General features: G+C 42.3%; 1 protein-coding gene across 2 annotated transcripts in view; it reads left to right on the forward strand.

Moving 5' to 3' along the window:
* The window catches only part of PDE7B (phosphodiesterase 7B), a 172,076-nt gene that overhangs the window by 70,998 nt on the left and 74,835 nt on the right, over positions 1–26,243 (forward strand). The window contains exon 1 of one of the 2 annotated variants that reach the window (XM_075087728.1): positions 21,628–22,144. The exons of the other annotated variant lie outside the window; for it this stretch is intronic. Coding sequence (XP_074943829.1) covers positions 21,907–22,144 — 238 coding nt within the window. The 5' untranslated portion in view covers positions 21,628–21,906. Of the gene's footprint in view, positions 1–21,627; positions 22,145–26,243 lie in introns of those variants that run through there. 2 annotated transcript variants of the gene reach the window in all.

Raw genomic sequence — 26,243 nt, forward strand, 5'->3', positions numbered from 1 at the left:
GTCATTGTACATTTGTCCTAGAGGGCTCTTTAGGCAAGTGCATGTCATAATATTTTAGGAGCCAAAAGAATCCGAGTTCATGTGACTTTAATTATTAACATACTTCCCTTTTCTTAAAAAGAAGGAATGGAAGCATCATAAATCACAATGTCTAATCTCATTTATTTTCTGTTGTTTGAGAACAACACTCAGGGCTTTTGAAGTTTGTGTATTATTTGTTTCACGGGGAAAAAATGACATTATAATAACCCTCAGAACAGCTTAGAGAGAAAATTCTGTTGGTTTTGGATATTTTTATTTTAATCCAACCCAGTTTCTCTGTGCCATGAAGGAATCTGTGTTTGGTTTAGGCAGAACTATGATAGATACTATAGTTGCTTCAAATTGTGCAGCTCATTGAGACAAAACAAAAAGTCTCTTGATAATTGATGACTGAATAAACAAAGAGGAAACTGGAGGCAGATGTGTGCTGGAAAGCTTTCCGAAATCATGGGATGGGGAAGAGTTTGATTTTGATTTTAATCAGAAGCACCACAATTCTCTCTTCACCCTGAACATTTCCTACTTGGCATTTTTTGTTCTTAATCTGTGTTGGGGGGGGGAGGGCATCGCTGATGTTTAATTTTAAGTGAATTTCCAGTAGTAAGTCTAGAAAGGCTTTAGGCTGGCAGCTGTGCAGCCTCAAGCCCTTCCTCTGCAAAACAAGTTCTGAAGAGGGAACAGCATAAATGCCTCCAGCACTGTCCTGCCAGAAAGCTTCTTCCTCAACATGGAAAGAGCATCTACAGGGATTACTAAGCTCCGAGTACCTTTGTCCATCTGTTTTTTGTATTCTTGCTGAAGCTGCCTCAAGAGTAACAAGATGTGCCTCAGGATCTCATATTATTTAACTCCCTGGGTAGGAGCTACACCAGAAGTACAGGTTCACAACGCCAGGGCCCATCATTCAGCTCCTGTCTTTACTTCTCCTGCTGCTATGCCTGCTTCCCTTCTACTCAAAAACTTGTCTGCCTTTGATAACAAGTACACATCTAAGCTGGCTGGAGGAAGAGTTTTTTCAGAAACATTTGACAAAAGTTGTCTTCCTGAAATTAGATCCTGCAATTACATTTCAGTAAAAGATGAAAACTTGGGATCTAAATCCAATAATTTTTAGTGGAAATCCTTTGGCTGGTAACAAACTTTAGATTCTGAAAACCTTCTGCAGCATTTTACAGGTATGGTCATTGAAGGTCTGTACACTTCAGTCTTTTATGTGGGATATGCACCACTGTGTCTCTCACTGAGATACTCCACCATATGACAGGAGTCCCTGACAACACCTCACAGCAGGTTCAGCTTGGCTGAGTAACCTCAGTCACAGAGGAAAATGGGATAACAAGACAGGCATGCTAAGGCTCATCTGAGGAATTCCTACAGCTTCTCTGAATCCAGTATTTCCAGATGGAGACTGAAATTTTGTTTGTGGGAGAAAATGAGCACTAAACTGCTTTGACAAATACAAACAATCCCTGTGGAACTTAGAAACTTCTTGATAAAAATATTTTGTAGCCAAAAGTCCAGTTTTCTACCATGTTTCTTGATTGAGCTTATTCACCTAGAGCTAGTGAGTAAGATCTCTACCCAAATGCAGTGACCCTGCTTTGTGATAGTAACTTATCTGACATAAAGTTAAGATGGAGCTGGGTTAACACATGAACATGGATGACATAACGGGAGTGATGGAGCTGATGTAGAAACTGCCTCTGTCACCTGTAGATCAGTGCTATTGTGCAGCTTGGGAGAGTGTCCTGCTGATGGAGGAGCTGTGTGCTTGACAAGATATAAAACTCTGATCTTAACACCCTCTGCTCACTGGTGATCCTGTGGCATCTCTTTTGTAAGAGCAGTTATTATAGTACTCTAAGAAAGGTCTTCTTCAGTTGTAAAATAAGTCAGTCTTTTACTTCCTTTAATTGTTGGCGAAATGTGTAGCAACACATTGCTCTAAATTGGATTTAATTGGGCAAGGGATGAAAATGAAGGAGGTTTTTAGTCATCCTCCCTCCGTTTCAGGTTGGTCAATGCAACACCTGCTCCCACGTTCCAGGCTGCTTTCTTCCATGAGTGCTTGTGCACAAACACTTGCCAGTTACCCTTTGACTATAAATAACAAAAAGAAAAAAAAAAGCTGTTTCTAATCAAGCTTCCCAAAGCTAGGCCATTAAAATGAGTGCATCTGTCTTGGTAGAACAGTTTTTTGTCTACATTTTCCCTGTCTTCGTAAAGCTACCCTAAAATGTTAGCTGGTGTGTAATGCAAGGCTTTGCGGCAAGTTAACTTGTAATTTCTCCTAGGCAAAATATCACAGCAATTTGTGTCTGAGTCTCAGAGTGCCTGAGAAGTTCAAATGTCAATTCAAAGGGGGAACTCAGATACGTATCCACTAAATAAAGTAGCAACACTGGAACAGGGAATTGGCAGGTTCTGTCTTCTATAGTTATTAAGTATTGAAACAGTCACTCCAGTCCCAGTGGGGCTTTGAAAGCATCTGGATATAGCTTATCAGCCAATTAGAAAAAGAATATGAACAAACTAATGACAAACAGTCCCTGTTGACTTGAGGACTCTCACCCCTGCATTTGATTTGGCTCACAAGCACCTGACCAACTGTTAAGCCACAGAGAGCTACTGTAAAGCTAGCTTAAATTTAAAAAAAAAATCTTAAATAAAAAAAGACTGGCTTTAAAAGCCAAGAATAAATTAAATTTTAAAATTAGAGCATAATCTGCTCCAATTAAAATCCCACACTACTGAAGAAGCGTTCCTACACTGTGGTCACTGAACCAGGAGTCCCCATGAAAGTCACGTAGCAAAATCCAAGAGCAGACTGTGAAGCATAGACAAGACCCCTGTTCTCTCTCATCCTAGGTGCATGTCATAACCATTACCTTACAAAGCCATTTCACTCTTGCAGACTCATACACAACGAACCTTGGATTCTTTTTCGCATGGACAGGCTGTTCCTGCTCAGCACACCTGACACTGCAGGCAAGGTGTTCTGCTGGGAGCTACAAGCTGGGGAAGAAGCATTCCCCACGACAGCCAATGAAATTTAATCTTCCCCCCCAACCCCTACCCCAATTTTGTAGATAACCCACATAAATGCTAAACCCTATACAAACTCCATGCACAGTTTTATTGCTATGCAAAGAAAAAGCATCTCTTTTTCTCCTGGTCCTATTTTGTAATGGTCACCACTAGCGCTTGCGATGAGCCACATCCTGTACCTGGCAAATGCTGAGAACGCCACCTGACTGAGCACAAGGGGACTCCAGCAGATGAATGCTTCATATCTGGATGCAAATAGGATGGAAACATGAAAGCAGCAATGGCTTCTGAGCTCTGCCCCAATCTGAGGTGCTTTTGAGCATTCTCACACTCAGATCTTTCAGATGCCGAATGGGTTTTAAGGGTAAAAAGCAAGCAAGCAAAGCAAGAAATTTGCACCAGGCACACTGTTGAAGCATATTCAATGTTAAACAAAAGCTAAGTGGGAGTTTTCAGGGTCTTGCCCTTGGATTTAAGCACAAAATCCTATCTAGAATTCCTAAATCCTGTTTCAGGAACATTTTTTGGATCTAGTCCTTAACATCTTGATGACCTATGCCATGTTCTCATATTCAGTAAGAAACAGAGACTGATAGGGCTCATCTGTAATATCCATGCATAGCAGCTGTAGGCTGCTTCTAATCATGAACATTCTTTAATTATTAATAAAAGTTTTACTTGCCGTGAGTCAAAAGCTTCTCTTTTTCTGGCAAAAGGGCTGGGAAGATAATTTTTCTTTCTAACAGCAGATGTTTTTAAACCAATAACCCAAAATTTAAAGCAGACTTAAATATGCTAAATGCAAATCCCCAGATAATTAGCACATTATATAGCTAAGTTGCTAAATACATAATATATCAAATAGCTATGGCTATTAAAGAATAGCCCAAACAATTCTGTAATGAAATTCATGCCTTGTTTTTCTGCTTTATAGAGACTGTTCTTATTCTAACACAGTACAAGATGTTACTGTACAAACTTCATTCATGTTCCCTTCTAATCTATTCTTAGGAAGAATTTTAATTTTAACACCTGTTGTTCTAATAACGATTTCCAGTCTTTATTGCTTATGGGATCTAAGGCTCATCAGAAATGTAATGCTTCACTGTGTTTGAGAGTGATTGATCCCAGTATATAAAAGATGTATTTTTCCCAATGCAAGACATTTCTGTCTTTGTACTTTGCAACTACTGGCATTAACAAGAACCTGGAATGAAATCAGTGCAAATCAGAAATATGCACTGAAGATTTCCTGTATGTATTTGCTGCTTTGTTTCCCACAAGAGAGACTGCCCCTGCATTCTCCAGCTACATTACCCCACACTATTAAAGGAGGAGGTGCAAGGAATGCAGTTGGTTTATTCCCCCCAGGAGTTCCCTCGGGTAGAGTATGTCAAAGTACTCCCAGCCATCAGCCTGTCAGGTCTGCTCAGATGTTTTGGAAGACAGCGTGCTCTGAATGGGAATGTAACAATAGCAGGCTGATTTTTCAGCAGCCAGCACTGATAACTCCGATAAACAGTCTTCTTGAGGTAAGGCGTGACGCATATCAGAGGTTCCTGCCTTAGACGCCAAGGTTATTTGTCATGTAATTGGATATTGTTGGAGAAAACCATAATTATCGCAGATTTAAAGGCATAAGGCCATCTAGTTGATAATATGTGGTCAAAGATAACAATTTGCTGCCGAATCCTCTTTAATCTTTCCTATTCATTTACTTTTAAGAGATGTGACCTAACCAGGTCTTACTTAAACAAAGCTGTGGTTTATTGGCTTCATGGTTATTGTTAAATTACAGACCTGGCACTCCTTGAATTTGATTGCTATGGGAAGGTAAAAGTTAGACTCTCCTAATTCAGAAGTCCAGGAAGTTATCAGCTGACAAAAGCAAGGAACACGTATATCCCCCAGCAGAAGGGGAGGTCTAGTTCTAGCTCCAGCCAGCAGAAAGCAGCTGTAGCGAATACCCGCTATTGCCATCAAGTTCTGCCTACACATTAGCCTATTTCACCCTACAAATGCAATAAAAATTCCAGCTGGTGTACAGGTGGGGCCATCGTTAACTGTGCCTGAATTTGCCACTGTTAGCTGACCCAGGGCTGCCTAAATGATGGGAAACATCACAAGACCTAGGCAGTCTGCTACTGCTATCCTCACCTAGCTCTTGTCCCTGCTTCTGGTCTTTGGCTGCTCAGCCATCCCTCTGCCAAAACTGTGTTAGAGCTGGGTCCCAGCAGTCCTAACTTTCCCCTTGGAACTGTAGTGGAAGTTTTTATCACATCGCCCATTGACTGACCCAGGAGATTCTAGGAAGTAGCTGGCTTGGCCGCCCCAGTGTGCTGAGGCAATTAGTCATCTGGTGGGCTATCTCCTGTTTCCAGGAAGTTAAGGACTATCACACCACAACAGGTTTTAGCTCCTGCCCCCAGGGAAACAAACACATGAAAGCTCACAAAGTTATACCAAACAAAGTAATTCCTCTGGCTCGGGCCAGCTGCAGATCCCAGCAGCCTCTCGCTCACATCTCCGGGCACCAGAAAATGGATATACCTCTTCTCCTTCAATGCTTTGCTCAATCATGTGATAGGAAGTCAGATTCCCTACCGTGCTCACTCTCTTTTTTCATATGCTAACGCACACTTTTGTGTTTCTCATTATAAACATCCGCAAACGATCTCCATAAGCATTACAAAACCATCACTGTATACAAATCCTACAATCCTATATGCTACCTTTAAAGACAGATTTTTGTGTGAACAGCCTCTTGGTTGCTCATTCGCTTTTTCATAGTCCTAGCACATGGCAACCATACATTACAATACTTTCTTCCCTAAAGGCTGCACAAATAAATGAGGCTTTGGCTTTTCTCCAGATATTTTCCCATTGTTAACAGGAATATCTGTTTTTAGACCCTTTCCCGTTTTTCCATAAAGGTAGCCTTATCTCCTTGATCCATCAGTAACTGTTCACTACTGATGTGGAACTCGGGCTCTTTGAGGTAGCCTTTCCTGTAATTACTGTTTCTGTCATTAATTGTCCCCTGAAACTTAGGCTATCTAAATGAGCTTTGATGTAATTCCTTAGGCTTATATAGGAAAAAAGAAAAATTCTACCAGAGTTCTTTGGAGGTTTTGAATTTCATTGTCTTGTCATTATGGAATAGCTGTTGATGTTTATAAGCTCTTTTCCCATCATAGGATGCACGTGGAAGTAGATAACCCTGGATTAAGTTCTAGATTTGTTTTGGTAAGTGAAGTGGGAAAAGTTTGTATGAGACTGGTACTGAGCCAAAATATCAAGACTCATATAGATCCTAGGCTTGTTTAGTCACGTTTTATGCATAGATCCAACATATTTTCATGCATATTTTTTCATGCATAGATCCAATGTATTAAACAAATTTACAAAAGAAATTATGGAACTTTATAATAAAAAATCTCCTCATTCTGAAACCTTTAACTATATTCTCTTACTCCATTAAATTACTGCTTAAGAAGGAGTTTCATCTTGGAAAAAAGAAAGAAGGCAGGAAGCAATAGAAGTAATAGAAAGGCATTGGAAGAAGTGGTTGAAGAGTACAAATGAGGGATCTCAGCTCTAACCAAGTAATTTATATTGCACGATACAGAGAGTGGTAAATTCTCTACACAGATAACACGTAGCATCACCAGGGGAGCAGTGTGTTTTCTCCTTACCCCTTTTGAACCTTTATATGTCCGCAGTAAGAATGTCTATATCTGAGGCTTCCTGTCAGTCAACAGAAAGGCACAGGCATTTTGAAAGCTCATTTCAGCTCATAGTATGGCAATGTAAACACCTCACACGAATCAAATGAGCTATTTCTGTTGGTTAAGTAGAAAGGACCAGAGGATGGCTAGCTCAAGAGTTTCCTCCTCTTTGATGAGGAATAATAATAAGAGAGGGTAATAAGAGAGGGAAATAACACTTTGAGAGGGCTCACATGTATGAAGAATCAGGCATCCAAGACACTTACCCCTTGTCTGCTCAAAACCTTCTGATGCCCTTCTACTGAGGAGTCATGTTTAAAAACAGCCAGTTCTGATTATAGAATAATTAAGGTAATTTAAAAACACTTGATTGCAACTGGCGTCCAATCTTTATTTTTTAAAAATTATCACAGCTAATTCAGCCAGAGGTGTAGAGAAGGAGTTGTACATTGCCTGATATTTATGGTTTTAATTCTCAATGTCCCACATATGCATGTGTGGGAGCGTGTTTGCCTTGTCTTTCTATGTCTGCACACATACCTACCCCATGTACATAAGCATTAGTGGGAGTGGGTATTTTCTAGAAAACATAAAATGCTCCCTGTGCAGTACTAAGCAAATGTAATGTACTGTATTGTGTATGTAAAAGGCATTTTAGATGGTATAATAAAGAAAAATCACTAAATCAGACATGCTCCGTGAATGCAGATAATATTCCATGACATGGGAGGAATTAGTCCAGCCAAGAAACATGATACCACATATTTAAGAATGAAATTTGGCTCTTTAAGGAACGATGATGCCTTTTCCTCAGCTATTATATCTTTTCCATCATAACTTAAAACCTCAGGCTATGATTTTATGGTACCAACGTGCAACATATTAAAAAGAGATCCTTCTTAGTCAGATGATACTTATTCATTAGTTCCTGAAAATCAATTAATTTTCAATGCTTCTCACTGGATTGTCTGGAATCAGGACACCCAAATCAGCAGTCCTCTTAGAAACATGCCACTTGTGGGTTTTAAAATATACTGATTCATAATCAAAAGGTCTTTAATACATTTAAATGCTTTTTAGTGTAGCACAATTGGAGGAGTTTTATGTAAATTTTTAGAAAAATTTAACAACAAAATGAAACAAGTATCTTCTGTAACTTGGAAAATAGCATATGTGAAAGAAATGCATGGAAATTGCTTACAGATATTCAGAAAGACAACTTTCCAAATTCTATTACTGCACATCCGTTCTGCTTAGGGATGAGACACCATTACTTTCAGAGGGTATGGGAAGATCTTCTTCCAACCCCAGGCCACACATAGGAATTTCTGCCACCTTGTCATATTGTTTTGCAGCTCTTTATACATTTTAGCTCACGTTGAAAGGCATTTAAGCGATAGCTTCTCTCAGAGATGCACATCTCATCACTTACAATGCAGAGCAAACTGGCTTGCCTCAACATCAACAGTACTTTTTCAGTATTTAGGTGGGAAGGCAAGGATCTGTTGCAGCTGATTTCATTGCTGCAGCACACAGTGCTGGTGATAGGCCAGGCAGGGCAACTTCTGAGCACATCTCGCTTCCAGAGCATCTCAGCCTCCAGCCGGGCCCACGGCTTTGCCCGACATGGGCCAGGCTGCAAGTGTGGGCTGTGGCTGCCAGCTGTAACCATTCAGTTGATTCATCAGTTGTGGCAGGGCTGAAATAAAAGATGACTTAGGTAAGAACTGTTCCCTGTGTTAAATTAAGGGAAATTACTTGTCCCAAACAATACAGGGGATAAAGTAACTAAGGGCTTTGTTACTTGTGGCTATGGAAGATGGTTCTTAGAATTGATCCTCATCTCACTTTTCTGACAAAAATATTGCTTTGGCCAACACTATTTTAAATTTTCCCTCATAACATACTCAAGTTACAGTGATACAAATAGCATTTATATCCAACCCTTTTCAGTAGTGTTCACCCTTCAGCCATGGGTGAACAGCAGAGCTTATAGCTATTACCATAATTTGCAACTGACCCTCACCTAATATCCCAGATGTTATTGGCAAGACAACATAAATAATAAAAGAAAAAAACACGTTCAAATTTGGATGGACAAAAAATATATTTTAAATGCTTCTTCAGAGTAAAAGCAACTACAGATGCAAGACACTTTTTGTCAGATAATAAGTGGACTGGACAATAAGCTAGCTGCACATATCCAACACCTCTTGAACATTGCACTTGCTGAGGACTTCAGGGGTGGTTGCAAGTACTCCATCCCTGCCCTCACCTGGCCCAGGGGAAAGACGCTCGCACGTCCTGCACACCGAGATGCCCAGGCCTGGATGTTAGCTGGGGAGACAGCGCTTTGCAAGGTCATACAGGGCTGCCAGTGCTACCTGGCATGACTCATAGGCATTGCAAAGTGATGAACTCCCTGAAAAAAACACCACCATTTCTGAACCTAGCTAACAGTGTTACATTTCAACATGCATTTGTCATTTGTACTGTCTTGTCAATTGCATTTGAACCCTGAGGGTGACCAGATAGGTATAAATCTTGATAGTCCAGAATAACTATGTTTAGGACAGATACTTAAACATATTTAAAAGTATCTAAGAAGAGCTATAAGGTCTCTGTTACTACAGTATGCTAAAGGTTCATTATTCCTAACATTTATGTTTGCTTCCTTCCTTTGAAGAAAGGTAACGCTATTCGCATATTACCTGTAAGAAAACAGTTACAGCTTATAGAATGTGGCAGGTGTAAGATGCTACAAGCCACTTAGTTCTGGTTTCCTAATCAACCAACATTATCCAGTGCAGCATGCTGCTTTTGCAGCTTACACCCCTGGACTTCTTCCCAGAGAAATCAAGGGGCAAAATAGAAAGGAGAAGTAGCCTTATCCCAGCCCTGAGTTGTCTCACATCGCCAACTCTGGAACAAGAAGGAACTCCTGAGATATAGCCAAAGTGATTAAAACTAATTTCTTAGAATCACACAGGCATTGTGATAAACCAGGGAGCCGAATTTGTGTCTGCTTAGAAAAGAAGTACATTACTTTTTAAGAGTATGTGTAATGTGTGACAGATCTTTTGGATACTCTTGAGCTGACATCTGTAGAGATGTAAGACCATTACAAAAGCACAGCTCGTTTTCCTTTATTTTCCCATAAGGACTGTATAAATGAGAGGGAAAGGAAGAGAATACCAGTAATACAGTGAAACCCCATAAATAAGAACAGATATTGTAAAAACTGCTGAAAACAAGACCGTTTCGGTTATTCTCTTAAATTATGAATATTCGTACAACCACTACCATTGCTGTTTTCTCCAGCTTCCAGATCTGATTTTGCAAAGATCTATACTTTTCAAGCAATACTGATGATATGTTTAAGTTCGTAACAGGCAAACCTCAAAAGTTTTGGTGTGTCCATTTTATTACAAAAACTACTTAAAATTCTGAATGTTTGTTTCAATTTATCTTAGCATGTTGGAATTCGGACGGAAAACCAAAGATCAGAATTTTCTCATGAGATTCTCCTCCCTGGAAACAACTGAAGAGCACCACTTTGCGCACTGTTCTCATCCTTCCACTTCTGATCTCAGCAGAAACTGAGGCGCACAGCTGACTCCAATATTTATTTATTTAGAAAGCAATGGAAAATTTTGAACCTCAAAACAAAAGAAGAAAAGTTTGGTTGATTGAATTTCTGCCAAAGATGTGATGAATTCTACTGAACAATTGTTAAACAGCAATTGTTATTTAGGGTGTTTGGTCTGTGCCAAATGCTATTCCACTGTGCATTGTTGTAATTTAGGGTGCAAGCAACCTACCCAAATATCAGCACAAAACTTGGCTGGTTAAATTATCTAGCTGTTTTCCCATGGCTTCTCTTTGAGACGAAGGGAAGGCACAGGCTCCATGGTACGGTGATTCAGAGTAGAAGGCTAATTTGGGTACTTTGAATTGTACCCTTGGTGACTGTCTCATCCTTTATTTAAATTCGGGGCCAAGTTGGGTATCTAAAGTCAGCGTTGTAAAAGCCTCCGTGTTTCTTACACTGACCTTTGAATGATAATTAGGACCTGTCTGTGTAACATCTACTGAAACAAGACTCCGACACACAGACATCTGTTACCAAATTGATCTAACCCAAACTGATTTGTACTCCCACATACACACTGAGGTATATTGGCATTTAGTAATAATAAAAAAACAATTAGGAAAGTTATATTTGACTTTATGCTGCAGGGGAATGATTAAAATAACCTAGAATTGATGTACATGTTAAATAAAACTTCTTTTTGCCTTTAAGATTTAAATATATAATAGAGGAAGTTAGTATTTTTCATCTTCTCTGGACCAGTTATCACCTGCTTAATAAATGTCTGCTCCTTTCATTATCTTTTTTACAAAATAAACATAATTAACTGTAGTAAATAGCTACCAATCACTGAATGTATATAGTTCTCTTTTACCGTTCATTCCTTCCCTCCTGTTTATCTCTCCAGAGTTTAACATTGGTTCAACAGGGAAATTTCTGCCAGTTCTTCTTACCACGGTATATCGTGTCCCATTGGTCCTAGCCACAGGAAAGGACATTAATTGCAGAGTTGCTAAGGCTGTTTTTTTACCCCTGTTGGTTCAAATGTACGTCAGAGTGCTACAGAGATGCTATCGGGCCTTCCTATTTCTCCTGTGACATACCCAAGACACCTGCAAGCCATTGAGCTCCTTACTCAAATGCATCCTCATTCTTGCATCCCCATTGCCCAGTGCTTGCTCTTGCTTCCACACACTTTCAGATAGAAAATATTCCATAAGATAGCTACAGTAAGCTGAATTATTTTCAGTGGAGTAATTTTGCCTCAATAAAGGCAGCATTATAGATTTTTTTCTGAAAAAAAAAAAAAAATTATTAATTTTTTTTCAGTGAAGGAAAGTTGCTCCTCATTTCTCATTTTGTTAAGAAAACAACCAGCATTACATTCTGACCTTTTCTGGTAATTTTCCTTCGCTATTGTTTTGTTAATTTATTTAGACTTTAATATTCTAACATGTTTATTCAAATGCTATTCAAATACCAGGTTAAATGTTATTCAAATATCAGGTTATAGGATCTGGTATTCTAATGCAATGTTTTGAAGTTATCTCAACAGAATTCTTGCTACATCAGAAGGAAAAAAATATTTTCTCAGAAGTAATTTACTGCAAATTTTTAAATTCTGCCTGACGGACATTTGGTTTTAGCTTCTAATTTCTAACAAAAACAAAGTCTGACATTTTCATAAAACAAATCCTGCTTTCCAACTTGCTACTGTTAACGTTATTTTTATTATGTTAGCAATGGTACTCTGAACTAAGGAACCATGTTTTTTAAAAGAAAATATCAAGGAACCAGCAGGCGGTCCTAGACGAGCATGCACTTCTGTTTACACTGTGACTAGAAAAGGAAGTTTACGTTCATGCAAAAATGAGACTTAAATGTTTCCTATTGGACTTACACAAGCGCATGTGATGGCGTAGTTGGAAACCTGAGGTTTAGCAGTTAAAAAAACAGCTGATGTAGATGGCAAATGTCAGCAAAGGAGATGCAGTTCATTTTCCAATTCACTGGCATAGGAAACTAGCGGTTTAATAGGGTGATAGGCCAACTGATGTTTGATTTTTTTTCCACGCAGTCACACAATCTGGTAAAAGTTACATCACTTCCTTGCACGCTAGCCCCACTAAATTTTTTCCTGTGCCAATGTTCCAGCTGAAGCTGGAAATACTGGATTTCTTCCCCTTGCTGAAAAGCCAAAGTTAATGGTAGCTGAAACCAGTTTCATCTGGTATTACTTGAACATTGATATTATACTTTAAAAATAACAGCAAAAACTATGTAATGGGTTCTGTTGAAGTGCATAAGAAGTTCCTGATAAAAATAAAAGAAACCATTTTCTTATTTAGTATATGCATAATAGTCCATTAAAAACAAGCCCGCATTAGCAAGAAGACGGACTAGACCATTATTTAGACTTCTTTTTAAACTCTGATTTTAGAACACGGCAGCAAACACTCTCTAACATCTCCACCTTTCAAAGCACCCAAGATCACGAACAGAGCTCTATGGAAAGTCAATACAGAACTGGGGAGCACAGTTGTCCCTGGCAGTTCGGTGCTCCCTTGAGCACCAAAATTTTCTTTCCTCGGCTGACAGAGACACACAGCGATCTCCCTCAGTCAGCTTCTCTGAAGCGTGATCGGTACTTTGCAGACTTCAAAAAAAGGATGACGCTTTGCTGAGCCTGTGCTTATAGAGAGAAGACGGTGCCTGTCATTCTAAGGATCTGAGCTTGGTTTCTGAATTAAGCATCTTCAGACTGCAACTGCAGGTGGCAGAAAATGTTTGTGGGAGCAATCACTCTTATGTTTAGCTTTCTCTCTCATCCCACCCAAAGGTGGCTGAAAAGGGGGCTTTTGCTGTCATTTCTAGAGGAACTCTGTCAGCAAAAGGCAAGCTAGAGAGAGTAACCCATATGTCTTAAAATTGTGAGATTAAGTAACCTGTGATGTCTTGTAGTTGACTTGGCATATGATATTGCAGATCAAGCACAGACAAATACAGTCCCTGGGGTGGAAAGTATTGAACAGATAGTGAAAGGGAGCCAGAAATTTTGTCCTGACTATCCCACCTGAAAACTTCTGAAATCACATTGCTACTGATGGAAAGAGATGTTTAAGAATGTCAATACCATGACGAAAGCTCAAATTTTGCTGTGTGGCTAAGGTCCGGGAAAAAATCTGTGTACAGTGCAGTATTTGCATGACCATCTTATCAAAATACCTGAATGCTTTCCTCTTTTGCTAAGCTTTTGATCAATTAGGGATCTTTTTTTTAATGGTCTTACAAGTATCACATATCTAAATGAACACTGCTATCATCAGAGCTGTGCAGAACACTGCAAAATGATGTGTGATTGCCTGGATTGAAAAAAAAAAAAAAAGCATAGCAGATATCTTAGGAAACATTGGAAAACATTTACGGTTTTACATATGGTCAGCATATCTTGGAAAGCGTACTGCAGCTGGAACTGCATTACTGAGAGCAGCCTGCCCAAATAAGTCTGAGAGAAACAGCTTTTTCAGAAAGCCTCCCCTCCATCTGCAGATCCAGTGGATGGCTTTAACCAGTTATACATAGCTTTTCCTCCTGGGCTATCAGAGGTTTTTTCTTTCTGCGGCATTATCATCAAGACTACATTTTGAGTGGAAGCTGCAGTGAAGAAAAAGAACTGGCATGTGTTTGCGTGATTATCAATGGGGCTTGATAGCATGGTAATGAAATGCCAGCACAGGGGTGACAGCAGAGCTCCAAAGCTGCTGACACTGGTGGAGCTACATTTACACAAATGCATCTGTAAGAAACGCAAAGAGCTTAATTACAGTAAATATGGCCTGATTTTGCAGTCATGAGAAACTAGGTCAGAGGGAGCTTAGTTTATCACTAGGAAGTGTGTGCATCATTGTTAGACCTTTCCCACGACTTCCCAGCTGTATCTCCTGTCCATCCCCGCAGCAAACTCCACTCACTGCTGCCGTACAAGATACAAAGAGGGAAATGAAGCCGTAGTACTTCTGTGACAGTAACCTCAGCTTTCGGGTATGCAGATCATCGGAAAGCTGATGTGCAGACAGAATAAAGACAGACAAAACGTGATTACAACATAAGCATAAATGTAGAAATAGTACTTGAGTACCATAGATATTTCGTCTGAGACACACATCTGTATTTGTTCTGCTATAATTTACTGGCCTAGGTATTCAACCTGACCACAGTATCGAGCTTATTTAGCCACTGCTAGTGATAAGTCCACAATCAGAATGTGCATGGCATCGGGCAAAATCCAATTCAGCTGTATTACTTTACTCTCACACTGCAAACAGGAATATATTTGGGAGCACTCTGCACAAGGCCTATCCCTAACCTATGGCATCCTAATGCTTATTATAGGCTCTAAATGGGATTATGCACGGAGATAAATTCACCATTAGTTATTAAAGTTGCTAGAAAAAAACAGAAGAAAACAAGGAGTAGATACTCTGCAATATTAATATGTGCAGCCATCAAATATCTAAGAAGTTTAAAATATTAAGAAATATGTATTAATTTTATTTTAAATAGTGCTTCTTTTCCTAGTCAAATATGATTTCCTCTCCATTTTGAAAGCTAAAAGGGAAAATAAAGTATCAGATCTTGTGATATCTCATTTACAAGTGAAGGAGCAAGCCCTATTATTCCTCTATATTTATCATTATATTTATGTCCCATTTATTCTTGCTGTACTATGCTTTCTTTCACAAAAATTTAAACTAGATTTCACTTAATGCATATTTTTCAGCTACTTACTTTATTTTTATAATTTCAAAAGGCAGGAAAAGACAAAATCACAGTTGCAAGTCTTTGCCATGTACTATAAGGGGCAAGGACACCATAGGCTATACAGCCGCTAATTCTGTCTCATTAAGGTTACAGGTAAAAGACGAAACATTTCATATGTGGCGCATCTCTCATCTTTAAAACTACTACCATAATTTTTAGATACTTATGTCCCTACTGAGAAAATACGTATACACATTCTCAGCTTTAGACAGCAGTAATCCTTTTTAATCCATTGAGACTATCCAGTTACTTAACATTAGTTATGTATTTAAGGAATATGCATGTCTTATCTGGTTAGTCCCTTTTTCTACTTGGTCTTTTTTTACCTATTCACAAAAAGGAATCCTGCAGGATGCTGCAGTTATTCTTTTCATACAGTTATTACATAAAGATGATGACTAGCATTTCCACTGTCTCGTATAATAGGCTATTATTTTCTGCGTACCTGACTTCTACCTACATTTTCAATTAGATGCAGTGTTCTTAACCTCCCACTCTATTACCCTAGTTCATTATTAAGCATTCATTGTAAAACCGTTGCACTGATCACTGCATAACAGCTGCCTTGTGGGGTGGCAATGGGTTTTTCCTAAATCTTTTTACTTTACCTCGGCTCAGGTAAATCTCACTCGCATGTAAGAATTGAGAGAGGATATAAACCATTGGAGTCCATCAGATACATTTAGCAACACACTTAAATACAGTGCTGGCAATTCCCTTCTTACTTCTTCTTCAGCTTATCATTAGTGTTTTCTTATTATGGTTTGTTAAGGTGAGATGACTCTATTACCTGTTATCTGTTATTTCCTTTAAAGCCACATATAATTTCACTGTGTACTGTGGGAGATTTTAAGCATCAGACTCAGTATGCTGAACTTCTAATTTTCCAAAGCAGGCAATGGAAAAATTACACAACCTCACTGTTTCCAATTAGTTATGGACTTCTGTTTATTCCTTTACCACAAGCATTTTTGCTTAGTTAGTAGTACGGATTGCTAATCATAAAAATGTGCTATCTCACATATGCTAAGAATGAAAAAGGAATTGGCTCCTTGCCCTACAGAACTCAAGCAACCCTCACTCCTCCGTTTCCAGAACCTTTTTCCAAGGAGCCTGACTGACTGACGACAACCACCAAAAGATTACTGTGAACCCATAGAACACCACTGCCTGTCTTCAACATTTCCCAGTAGGTGAGACACTAAAGGAGTGATGCTGTGCACAGCTCAGGCAATAACCTATAGTGCATCCTACCATTCCCTTAGAAATTCATTTCACTGCTCTTGACAGTGAGACGGTAGCAGATAAAAAAATCTCCAACTGTGTACCTTGAGTATGCATCCAAAAGAAGTTAGTAAATGGTTGAGAATTCATAGTAAAAATATTAAAATAATGTCAGGGTTGGGAAAAAAGTTCTGAGCTAGAGTTTATAGAATTTAGTATGTCCAGTCTAGAGCAAAGACATAGTAACTGTCCCCAAATAAATACAAAATTATTCATATGTAATAAAGTAATGGCAATGATAGACATAAATAAGATTAATTGTTCTAATTAGTAAGAATAAAATTTAAAATAATAGACATCTGGAATGAGACAAATGTGGGGCAAAGAATAAGAAAATTATACCAAGATTTTCTAAGCAATGAAAGAAACCTTCCAGGAGGTCATTAGAAAAATTCTTGCAAGCTCTGCATAACTCTGCCTGCTTATGTTTCTTCTGTCATATTCTCCAAGCCTCTCTGGCACTCTGTTCCCTTGTCCCTTCTAAAAGTTACTCACTCATATTCTTGTTTTCTCTGTCACCCCTTTTGTGGTGTCCTGCAAACGTGCAGTACCTTTTCTTTTTTTTAATGTGTAAGGACTGTACCCCAGCATTTGCAATCTTCTCTTTTATCTTAAAACTGACATCACACCCCTGAAGCCTTCTAAAACCTGATCGCAGTGATGGTGTCATCACTTGGGTTCTGACCCTAGGCAATGGCCTCGCCTATTGTCGCTGCATGGCTCTGCGACCCCTAGGACAGAGGCAAAGGCATACTTTTCATAAGTGACTACTGATTTAAGATGATTCCGCTAATAAGAGCTGTCTAAAGACATGTGATTTACACTTCCTAAAAATCAGTATCCAATAGTCTTTGAAACAGGTCTCTACATTTGCAGTACTGAAAAATTGCTGAAAAATTTGGTAGTCTTAAAAAATTTGGTAGTGTTTTTCCAATTTTTTTTAATAATGTACTGTATAAATAGACAATACCAAATCGTTTCAGGTGTCTGTTTGGGAACATACTCTTAGTAAATTGTGACACAGTGCAATGGTGTGGGTTAGCTGAAAGAATAGACAAAGTTTCCAATAGAAATGAATCTGCCACTCTAGTAACTTATGAGCCCTTTTTTTCCAAACATCAACTATCAGATAGAAGTGAGGAATAATAGAATATAACTTCTCCTTTACAATGCTCTCTTACTACAGAAAGGCAAAGATGCCCATACTCTAGGGAAGCTGTCAGCAAAGTTGCAGGCTGGAGGTCCCAATATCACTTACAGTACAGGCAAGCAGGAGGTCATTGCTGGGGAATGAAGCGTGGGGAGGGAAGTAAAAGGAAAAGGCTGGGGGGGTGGAACGGGAGAATCAAGGATCTTTCTTCACCATTCTTTTTTTACAGCTTTTGTGTGTCTGGACTGATTTGTTGTGGGAGAGCTGCTGGAGACAGTATATTTGGCACAGGACAGGGTAACTCAAAGCCAAAAGGATGGTGCTATTGCCAGTTTAAGCCATGGCTTTTCTTTTTTTTTATTTTCCTCTTTCCCCCTCCCTCCTTTTTCTTTGAAGGAAGGAAAAGAAAAAGGGGGAAGAAAGGGACTTGCAATGAAAACCAGAGCAGTGGGTTAACGACGGCCCTGCAGGCTTCAATAGACTGGAAAGATACACGAGGCACTTCCTCTACCATCTGGCATGCAATTCTGCTGCTGCTGCTCTTAGTACATAACTTTGGAGTGAATAAGCAAACAAGTAAAACTTTTTAAGAGACACCAATTATGAAACACCAGCTATTAATCTGTCAGCTTACTCCCTTCCCTTTTCTCCCACCACAGTACTCTTTCCTCAAGTCTTTTCCAGTTCTCGAGTCTACCTGTGAAAATACGCACTGCCTTGTCAGGGTTTCAGATCTGACTCCGTTCGCCTTTTCATTGGCTTCGCTTCTCAGGATGAACGAGGGCCAGGGCTAATACATTTATATTTCTCTTGTAATCGCTTAAGCTTCTTTGACTCGGAGTTGGAGAGAAATGCGGTTAGTAGCAATAAAGCCGTCCATCTCTGTTGAAAGATTTCCTTCAAGTCTGGCTGGAAGTGAGAATGCAAAAGAGAAGCTTTAGGTGAGCCGAGCTTCCTCAGGGACTGTTTAAAATGCAGTCACAAATGGCTGGGTAACATTGCTGTGTAGGAGTATGTTATGTTTTAATTCTGATGGCTTTTCTCAAGCGCAATGAAAAGCGTTATGTTGAGGTCACATCGTCAAGTTGGGTAAATCATCACAGCACAACCGGAGTCAGAAAAGCAGAGAACTTGCAAAATATGAGTATTTTTGCCTCTTAAAAGTCTCTCAGAGTGATGCTACAGCTGACTTTTGAGGCTGAAAACCTCACAATCAAATATATGTCTTCCAGGCTTTCCCGTGAACCGCTTTTATCTGGCTCCATTCTTATAATAAAAAAGACAAAAGGGAAGTCAATCAGTAACAGCAAAATCTTGGATGAATTAAGGATAAGTAATCACTGAATTGTAGTACAACTGTGAAGTACAAGTTTAGTAAGACTAAGATGTATTAATTTACAGACATGCCCATCAATGCCAGGCAACATTTTTTACACAATTTATTTTTTTCATTCACAACTACTGATCCTTAAACTGGCCAGAAAGCAAGAAAAAAAAGAAACTCCACGCTGTCCTGACACTAATTTTCCCAGACAAAATACATACTGTCTGTTACATTTATTACATAGTTTCTTGAAACACTAAAACAGTAAGAACAACAGATCACAGTTTCCGTTTACTTTTTGACCAGCCTCCTGCTTTGCACCTGTAGAACCGTAAGTGAAAACAAATACAATTAATGCTTCGATTCTGACTGCCTGATCCTGTCCACAAGGCAGGTACACACCCAAGTGACCCAGCTGGCACAAAATGTCTCACAGTTTGAAGGATATAAAAAAGTAGCGCCGACTTTGAAAACTCAGAAGATTGCTATTGCTGCTATCAAGAGGCTTGGTGGCTAAGTTCTGTTGAGCACTTAAATCTTCAGATGTTCATCTAAAAATTGGGCTGGGCATCTGTGAATATGTTCTTTTCCAAGATATCTGGTACTTTTTTGCATCCAGTGAAGTTGGAAGGACCGCAAGGATAGCCTGTCTTTCACACCACTGGCACTTCTGCTCTTTGCCCCAGCGGGGAGCAGGAAGTGCAGAGGTAAACAAAGGGCAAAAACAATATCTGAAAAAAAAAAAAGTTACTGCAACTCCTTGTAGCTCAAAACCAAAACAAAGCAGTTGGGGTGTAAGGTTTAACTCACCCAGTAGGCAAGTCTATGTCTTTTAAGCCATTTGAACTTCAGTTGCCCAGTTTATCCCTCTCTAACAGGAACAACACTGCTTTAAAAAGTAATTGCACAACACACTAATATGAAAAACCTAAAATATCACAAGAAGCCATATGAATTTAAAAACAATAAAATCTGCCTTTTCACAAAATTATAACCATACATTGCATGAATGTGTTAATGCTTGTGGTACTGTACTCCACATCATCTATTTGTTTTCTTTATTCTTAAACCCTTTGTTCCAAGCGTCGGGGTATCTGTATGCTGAGGACTCTGCAAAATCACAGTACAACAGCAATAGTATAACACTTTGGAAGCACTTCACGATTTTCAAGACAGAGCCACCTGAAAGCGTAGCAGGCTAATAGTATGGCAGTAGACCCTGCAGTCAAAATAGGGCTGCTTTTGACAAGCATTATAGTCATCAGTTTGAGGTGGGAACATTAAGATAAACCTGGCAGAAAGGATCGTAGAACAGGGGAAACAGCACGCTGCCCCTGCTGGTGTTGGCAGGAGGAGGAAAGACTTGTGCACCCTGTTTTCTACATGTAAGGGTGTTTGTTAACTTTCAGTCCATTCTCTTGGTTCCTCTTCCTCTGTGAAGGAAGATCCTGCTTGTTTGCTGGTTTATTTTTCCATCTGGAGAAAAGGCAGAGCGTTGAATGTAACCTGAATGCAACAAACGTATTAACTATGCATGCTAGAAAATGTTAAAATGCCTATTACAATCCTGTTAAATAAGTCTTCTGCAATGTTATCAAAAACTAAGTGCTGGTGTAGGAGCGCACCCTCCCCACCCCTTTGCTGTACGCTCGGTAAACTAAGGGCTGAAGGACAGCCGGTACCAGCAGCAGGCTAAAAGGGGTACATCGAACACAGGCAAAATAAAAATTCGGAAAAGGGCAAGGCCCGCCCGGTGAGGGATCCCAGGGAAGGGACGGCTGCAGCTCCGGGGGGTGCTCCGCGGGGTGCTGGCCGGGCCCCGAGCGCTGCCCGGGGCTGCAGAGCCCCGCACGCCGCCTCATTTCTGCATGAGGCGGAGCGCTTGGCCGGGCGGCTGTGCCTTGTTTTTGACGATTAGCGATGAATAATTGTCTTCTCTTCGGAGCCTGTGAGTGATCGCTGCCACCACGCAGTGTCCTGACGTGAACCCGTTCAGGTGGAGCTTTGCAAGCCAAAGCGATGAGGACGCAGGGCAGACCCCGCACCCTCCCCAAAACCCCTAATCTCAGCAACTCGTTCCTCGCCCACCCGTCAAGCGCCGGCACCTTCACTGCCCTTCTCCGTGCTCGTTTTGGGTACTTTCCCTCGGGTTGGCGTCCGAAAGGGGAGCGGGCGGGGGCACCGCACGCCGCCGGCGGGCTCCTGCCCCGCTCCCGGCCCTCGCGGCGGGCGGCGGGACGTGAATCACCGCCTCCCCGCCCGGCCGACGGGCAGCCGAGGTTACCGCCGGCTTTGACTAAGAGGCCAAAACCCCCACCGGCTCCGTAGCCAGCCCGGCGAGGGCGAGGAGGAAGGCGGGGGCTGGGGGCTCCCCCATGGCATCACGGCGCGGATAAAAAAAAGTCAAACCGCCTCCTCCCTTCCCTCCTCCGTAGCGCACGGAGGGGCGTGAGGGGTGGCTCTGCCCGCCCAGCACCGGCTGCCCCGACCGCCGCTCCCGGCCTGCGCCAGCCCCTGCCCGCCGCCGGCAGCACCACCAGCAGCAACAGCAGCAGCAGCAGCGGCGGCGGCGGCGGCGGCGGCCCGAGCCCCCGCCCCCGGGGTTCGGCGCTGCGCCGCGCCGGTATGAGCGGCGGCTCCGCGCCTGCCCGCCAGCCGCTTCGCCCCGGCTGCCGGCGCCTGGCGGCGGGCTGAGGGCGCGCAGAGGGCGGCGAGCCCGGCGGCTGGAGCCCCGCGCTCCTTCCTTCCGCGCCCGCAGCGCGGGGCCCAGGCCGGGGGACCGGGGCCGGGGGGCGCCCCCTGCGCGGGGCGGCGGCGGCGGCGGGCGGCCGGGCCCCCCCGCCCCGCTCTGGATGCCCAGCGCGGCTGCTCGGGCCGGGGGGTGGCTGCGGCTCCCCGGCGGGGGGCGCGGGGCAGGATGCCGGTGCTGGAGCGCTTCTTCCCCGCGGCAGAGCCGGGCAGGCGGAGGAGGACGGGGGAAGAGCCGATGCCCTTTCCCATGGGCAGCCTGCCCGGTTATCAGCAGGGGACCCTGGCGTGGGACTTGCCCGAGATGATCAAGATGGTAAAACTCGTTTGGAAATCGAAGGGCGAGCTCCGCGGGGCGAAGCACAGAGGGGTTTTGGAGACCGAGGATGCCCTGGGCGGCTCGGCAGGTAGGTTTCCCCGGTCCCGCTGCTCGGGGGAGCCGGGGGGCAAACGCGGCTGGGGGCCGGGGGTGGCGGGGAGCCGCGGCCGGAGCCGTCCCCTCCCGTCGTGGGGCAGCGCCGCTGGGGCCCGGGGCCGGTGCCGGCGGAGCGGGGCGGGCTGGGAGGCGCGGGGTCGGGCAGCGCTGCCCGACGGGCGCCCGTCCGGGTTTAAAACCGTGCTTTTGGTAGCTCTCGCCCTCTGCCCCGCGGGCACACGCACACGGACACGCACGCACCGCGGAGTTCGTGCCGGATCGGGAAGCCAGGTCCATTTGCTGACGGCGCTCTCCCGTACAATCTCTTACCCGCTTTTCTAAGCGGGGTGAGAAAAGCTCAGCGAAAAACTAGAGCGAGCAGCTCCGCGGCTTTGAGGCTTGACCTCAGCCAGGGCCGCTGGGCTTGGTGCCGGCGCGGGGGAGCCTCTTCCCCGGCCCGCAGGGAGCTCCGCAGCGGCGGCCCCCGGGGGGGGTGGGGGGGGGGGGCGGTGCGGGGCGCCCCGGGGCCGCCGGGCGGTTCGGCCGCTGCCGGAGCGGGGGCGACTGCGACCCCCCCTCCTCCCGCCGCCCCAGCGCCGAGGGCTTCCCCGCTTGTTTGTGCTGTGGCTTTCCAGGCGCACGGCCTCTCCTCTCACGCCGCCAAACTTCAGCCTCAGCTTTGAGCGTGCTTGGCGCATTTCACATGATCTTCCCGTGCTTCCCGGCTTGTGTGTGTTGGTAGCTGCCGGTGTTAAAAAACTCGAGACCCGTTCTGCCCCATCCCACTACTTTCTCTTGGAACGTGGTATATTACTGGCTAAAGAGCACGTCCTTTTTTATTAACTTTGCAAATCTTGTATGTCAGGTTTTTTTCCTAACTCACTAACAGTCATGGAGCCATATGGCGCAGTGTCAGATGCTTTACTGAAGTCCAGGTTAGACTTCTTGCATTTTCATTATGTAGAAATGAGTTGCTGTGTTAGCACAGTACTGCTTACCTCTGATGAGTTGATACTGCATCTGATCCCATGCTGCACATCACTTATGGTTCAAAACCTGTTGCTTTCTGTTGGAGGCAACCTCTTGCCTCCTTCAGAACATCTTGACTTCTGTTGGAGTCAGGCTCATAAACCTGCGATTGTCCAGCATCAGTTGGTAATTTTTTTATTCTCCTGTCATCGTACTACTGTGACTTAATAAATTTACTGAAACTGTGTGGCTCGTTCCTTTCGAGCACTGGATTATTTCATCTCTGCAACCTGGTCACTAAACCCTTCTGGTGCATTCAGTCTTCAGAGATTATGCATTCATCTTCCTTTGCTGTACCCTTTATCGAGACCTATAATTTACTGTATATTTTACCAGAATAATTTAATTTCTTATGTTGCGTAACCTCATTGCAAGTATTTCAAAGTGCGTGTGTGTGTATGTATGTATTCTCTGTGTGTAACTGTATGTATAAACTTGAATAGTAAGTAAGTATACGTGCCTTACTTTTGGATGGCCACCAAGGTTGGCTGGTTGGTCATTGTATGCCCATTATTTCAGATATTTGCAGTTAAACTAAGAAATTCATGGTTCCCTTCTGTTTTTAAAAAGGGAAGATAAGTTCTCAGGCTCCAAGGAAAACGTACAACCTGCCACCCCACTCTTTGGGAGTCAGTTCAGTGTAAATGAATAATAAACAAGTATGCTGTGGATAAAGAAGGGGGAGGCCAAATTGTTCTTTAAGACTTGTAGCAAATCAGCTGGGAATGTACCGTAGCCAACTAGGGAGATTGAGGTTTGTGTGGTGAATGGTGAGTGTTCAGAAGTGGACCCTAATCAAACAGAACTTAAGAAATGCTGCATTGGTTACACCTCATGTATGAGTAATAGTGGTTTTTCAGTATGCTTGTGTTGTATCTGGTGAAATTAGTTTCATTAGGTAACAAATGAGATTTGCCTTCAGATTCCTGGAGGCAACTAAAAATGTGCATGAATGTACAGAGACAGATTAGTCCACTAGCAGGATATGAGTAACTTGCATTTACTCAAGTGGCTATTACTTGTATCCTGTGAAGGGACCGTCCTCTGCGTGGTGCCAGATCCTGTTTCATAAGCTCAGCTGACTTGCACCAGTACAAATCAGAGCAGAAGATGGCTTTAACTCTCAGCACTTCAAACACGAATCATCAGACAGTTTGAGTGAACCAGACCTGGGTTGCTGGTTTTTCCTCCTCAGCAACAGTCATCCTAGTAGTTTTCCCTCTTGTGGTTTCATTTTAGTCACTTCAAGTATATTGGAGTATGTGGGAAAACCAGTCAATGCTGACATCTAGTATACTTAAATAAGTGCAGAATGAAAGAATGCAGAAATGGGAAGAAAAGATAATCATTTGGATCAATGATCAGTAGTACGGAAGACTCAGCTTCGTGTTTGAGTGGTGTCTTCTGCGCGTTTGTCTCCTTCAAAAAAAAAAAACCCAACAACTATGTAACTTACATCTTAGGAAAAGGCAGTACTTCAGTAGGAAATCAGGTTTTCTTCAGGTGAAGCTAAAGCAAATAACTTCTGCTCAAGGTACTGTTAGCTAGGCAAATAAAGGTTGATTGTTCAGTAGTAGAGTTCACAGCATTTTCCACATCAAGGGCTTTTTAATTTAAATTTGTAAGTGTTCATGTGATAACTCATGTTCTGTTATCACATCTTTGTGAAACTACTTTGCTTACAGTAGAAGAGGAGGAAATAGATATGGATGCTGGAAGGAAACTGCCAGGATTTCTGCCTTGCTTGATGATGTTAATAGAGTTTTAGCTAAGCAAATTCTCTTGTCCTAGCCTGAGTGATTGCACTCGGCTTTGGGCTGGCTTTCTAGAAAGGAACAACCCTCTTAACCTTAGGTAGTGAGAGGGAAGGAGAGCTATATCTGGACATGAGGTCAGTTCTGTGGATGGCAACGTCTTGGGGACCCATATAGCCGTAACTCATACCGCATTCCTCTTTCCTGAGGTAACAATAGAGAGCTGCTGCAGAGAAAAGCTGTCTGTGTGTCCTGGGCTCTCAAATAAAAGGCCGTATCTGGGTCTTTCATCTTCTTGTTCAGTACTGAGAATGAGCTACTCAATCTCTCCGCAGAAAAAGTCTTTGCAATACATCATGCAGCATATAGTTGGGTTGAACGAATAACCCAGTTCTCATAGAGACTGCCTGCCTGGAGTTTCTAGTGATTTTGCTTTCCTTCCAAAGTAGTAATGTTCGCATCTTGAGCCCTCTTTTATTGCTGCACTGCTTTTTAAAGTTAGTATCAGTTAAGACTGCAGACCTTTCTCCTGCTCCTGGCCTGCTGTTGCTTAGTAACTCTTTTTTCCCTGTTTCAATCGCTGACCAAATCAGCACAAACTGTGGTTTGGTGAAGACTCTCTCTGGCTGTGCCAGAAGCCATTTCACATACTCAAACTGGCCATGTGATAGTAAAAAAAGCGCAATAATGGAACATAATTAATTTGAAAAGCATTGGGTGGGAAAAGGTTATAACTCAGTGTCATTCCTCACAGTGTTTCAAATAGATTATTTGCAAGCCAATGCTTTTTACTTGAATAAAACAACAGCATGTGTTGATATTATTACAGTTGAATTATTCAGATAATTCTTAACCGAAACCATGTTGAACTCTAGGAGGGAACTATATTCTGTTTGTGACCGTAACTTTCTTACCACCCTCTCCCAGACTTCAGCAGCAGCTTTGCAGATTAAAGAAACCTTTTCAGGGGGCAGGGATAGGTCTGCCTCCAAGAGTCTTCCTTATGAGTATTAGCAACCTCTTAAATTTACAGTCATCATCCCAGATAACTCCAGTGAGACTTTCTGTACTGTTTGAGTCTTGCACATGTGCAGACATGCAAGACTTTCAGAGAAGGTGCAGTGGTACTTAGAATCATTGAGGTCCTTTGAGACACTGATCTTTGTGGGTTTTTTGAAATAACTCTGAATGTTTTTTTCCACCTATCTCTGTCTGTAGATGTTTTCTCAGAAATGTAGGTTCTGATTCATGCGTGCATCACACTCATTGTTAACTGATGAGTCCCTTTGCCATGAGGAGGAAGAACAA

Source organism: Phalacrocorax aristotelis, chromosome 3, assembly GCF_949628215.1.
Source record: "Phalacrocorax aristotelis chromosome 3, bGulAri2.1, whole genome shotgun sequence".
NCBI lineage: Eukaryota > Metazoa > Chordata > Aves > Suliformes > Phalacrocoracidae > Phalacrocorax > Phalacrocorax aristotelis.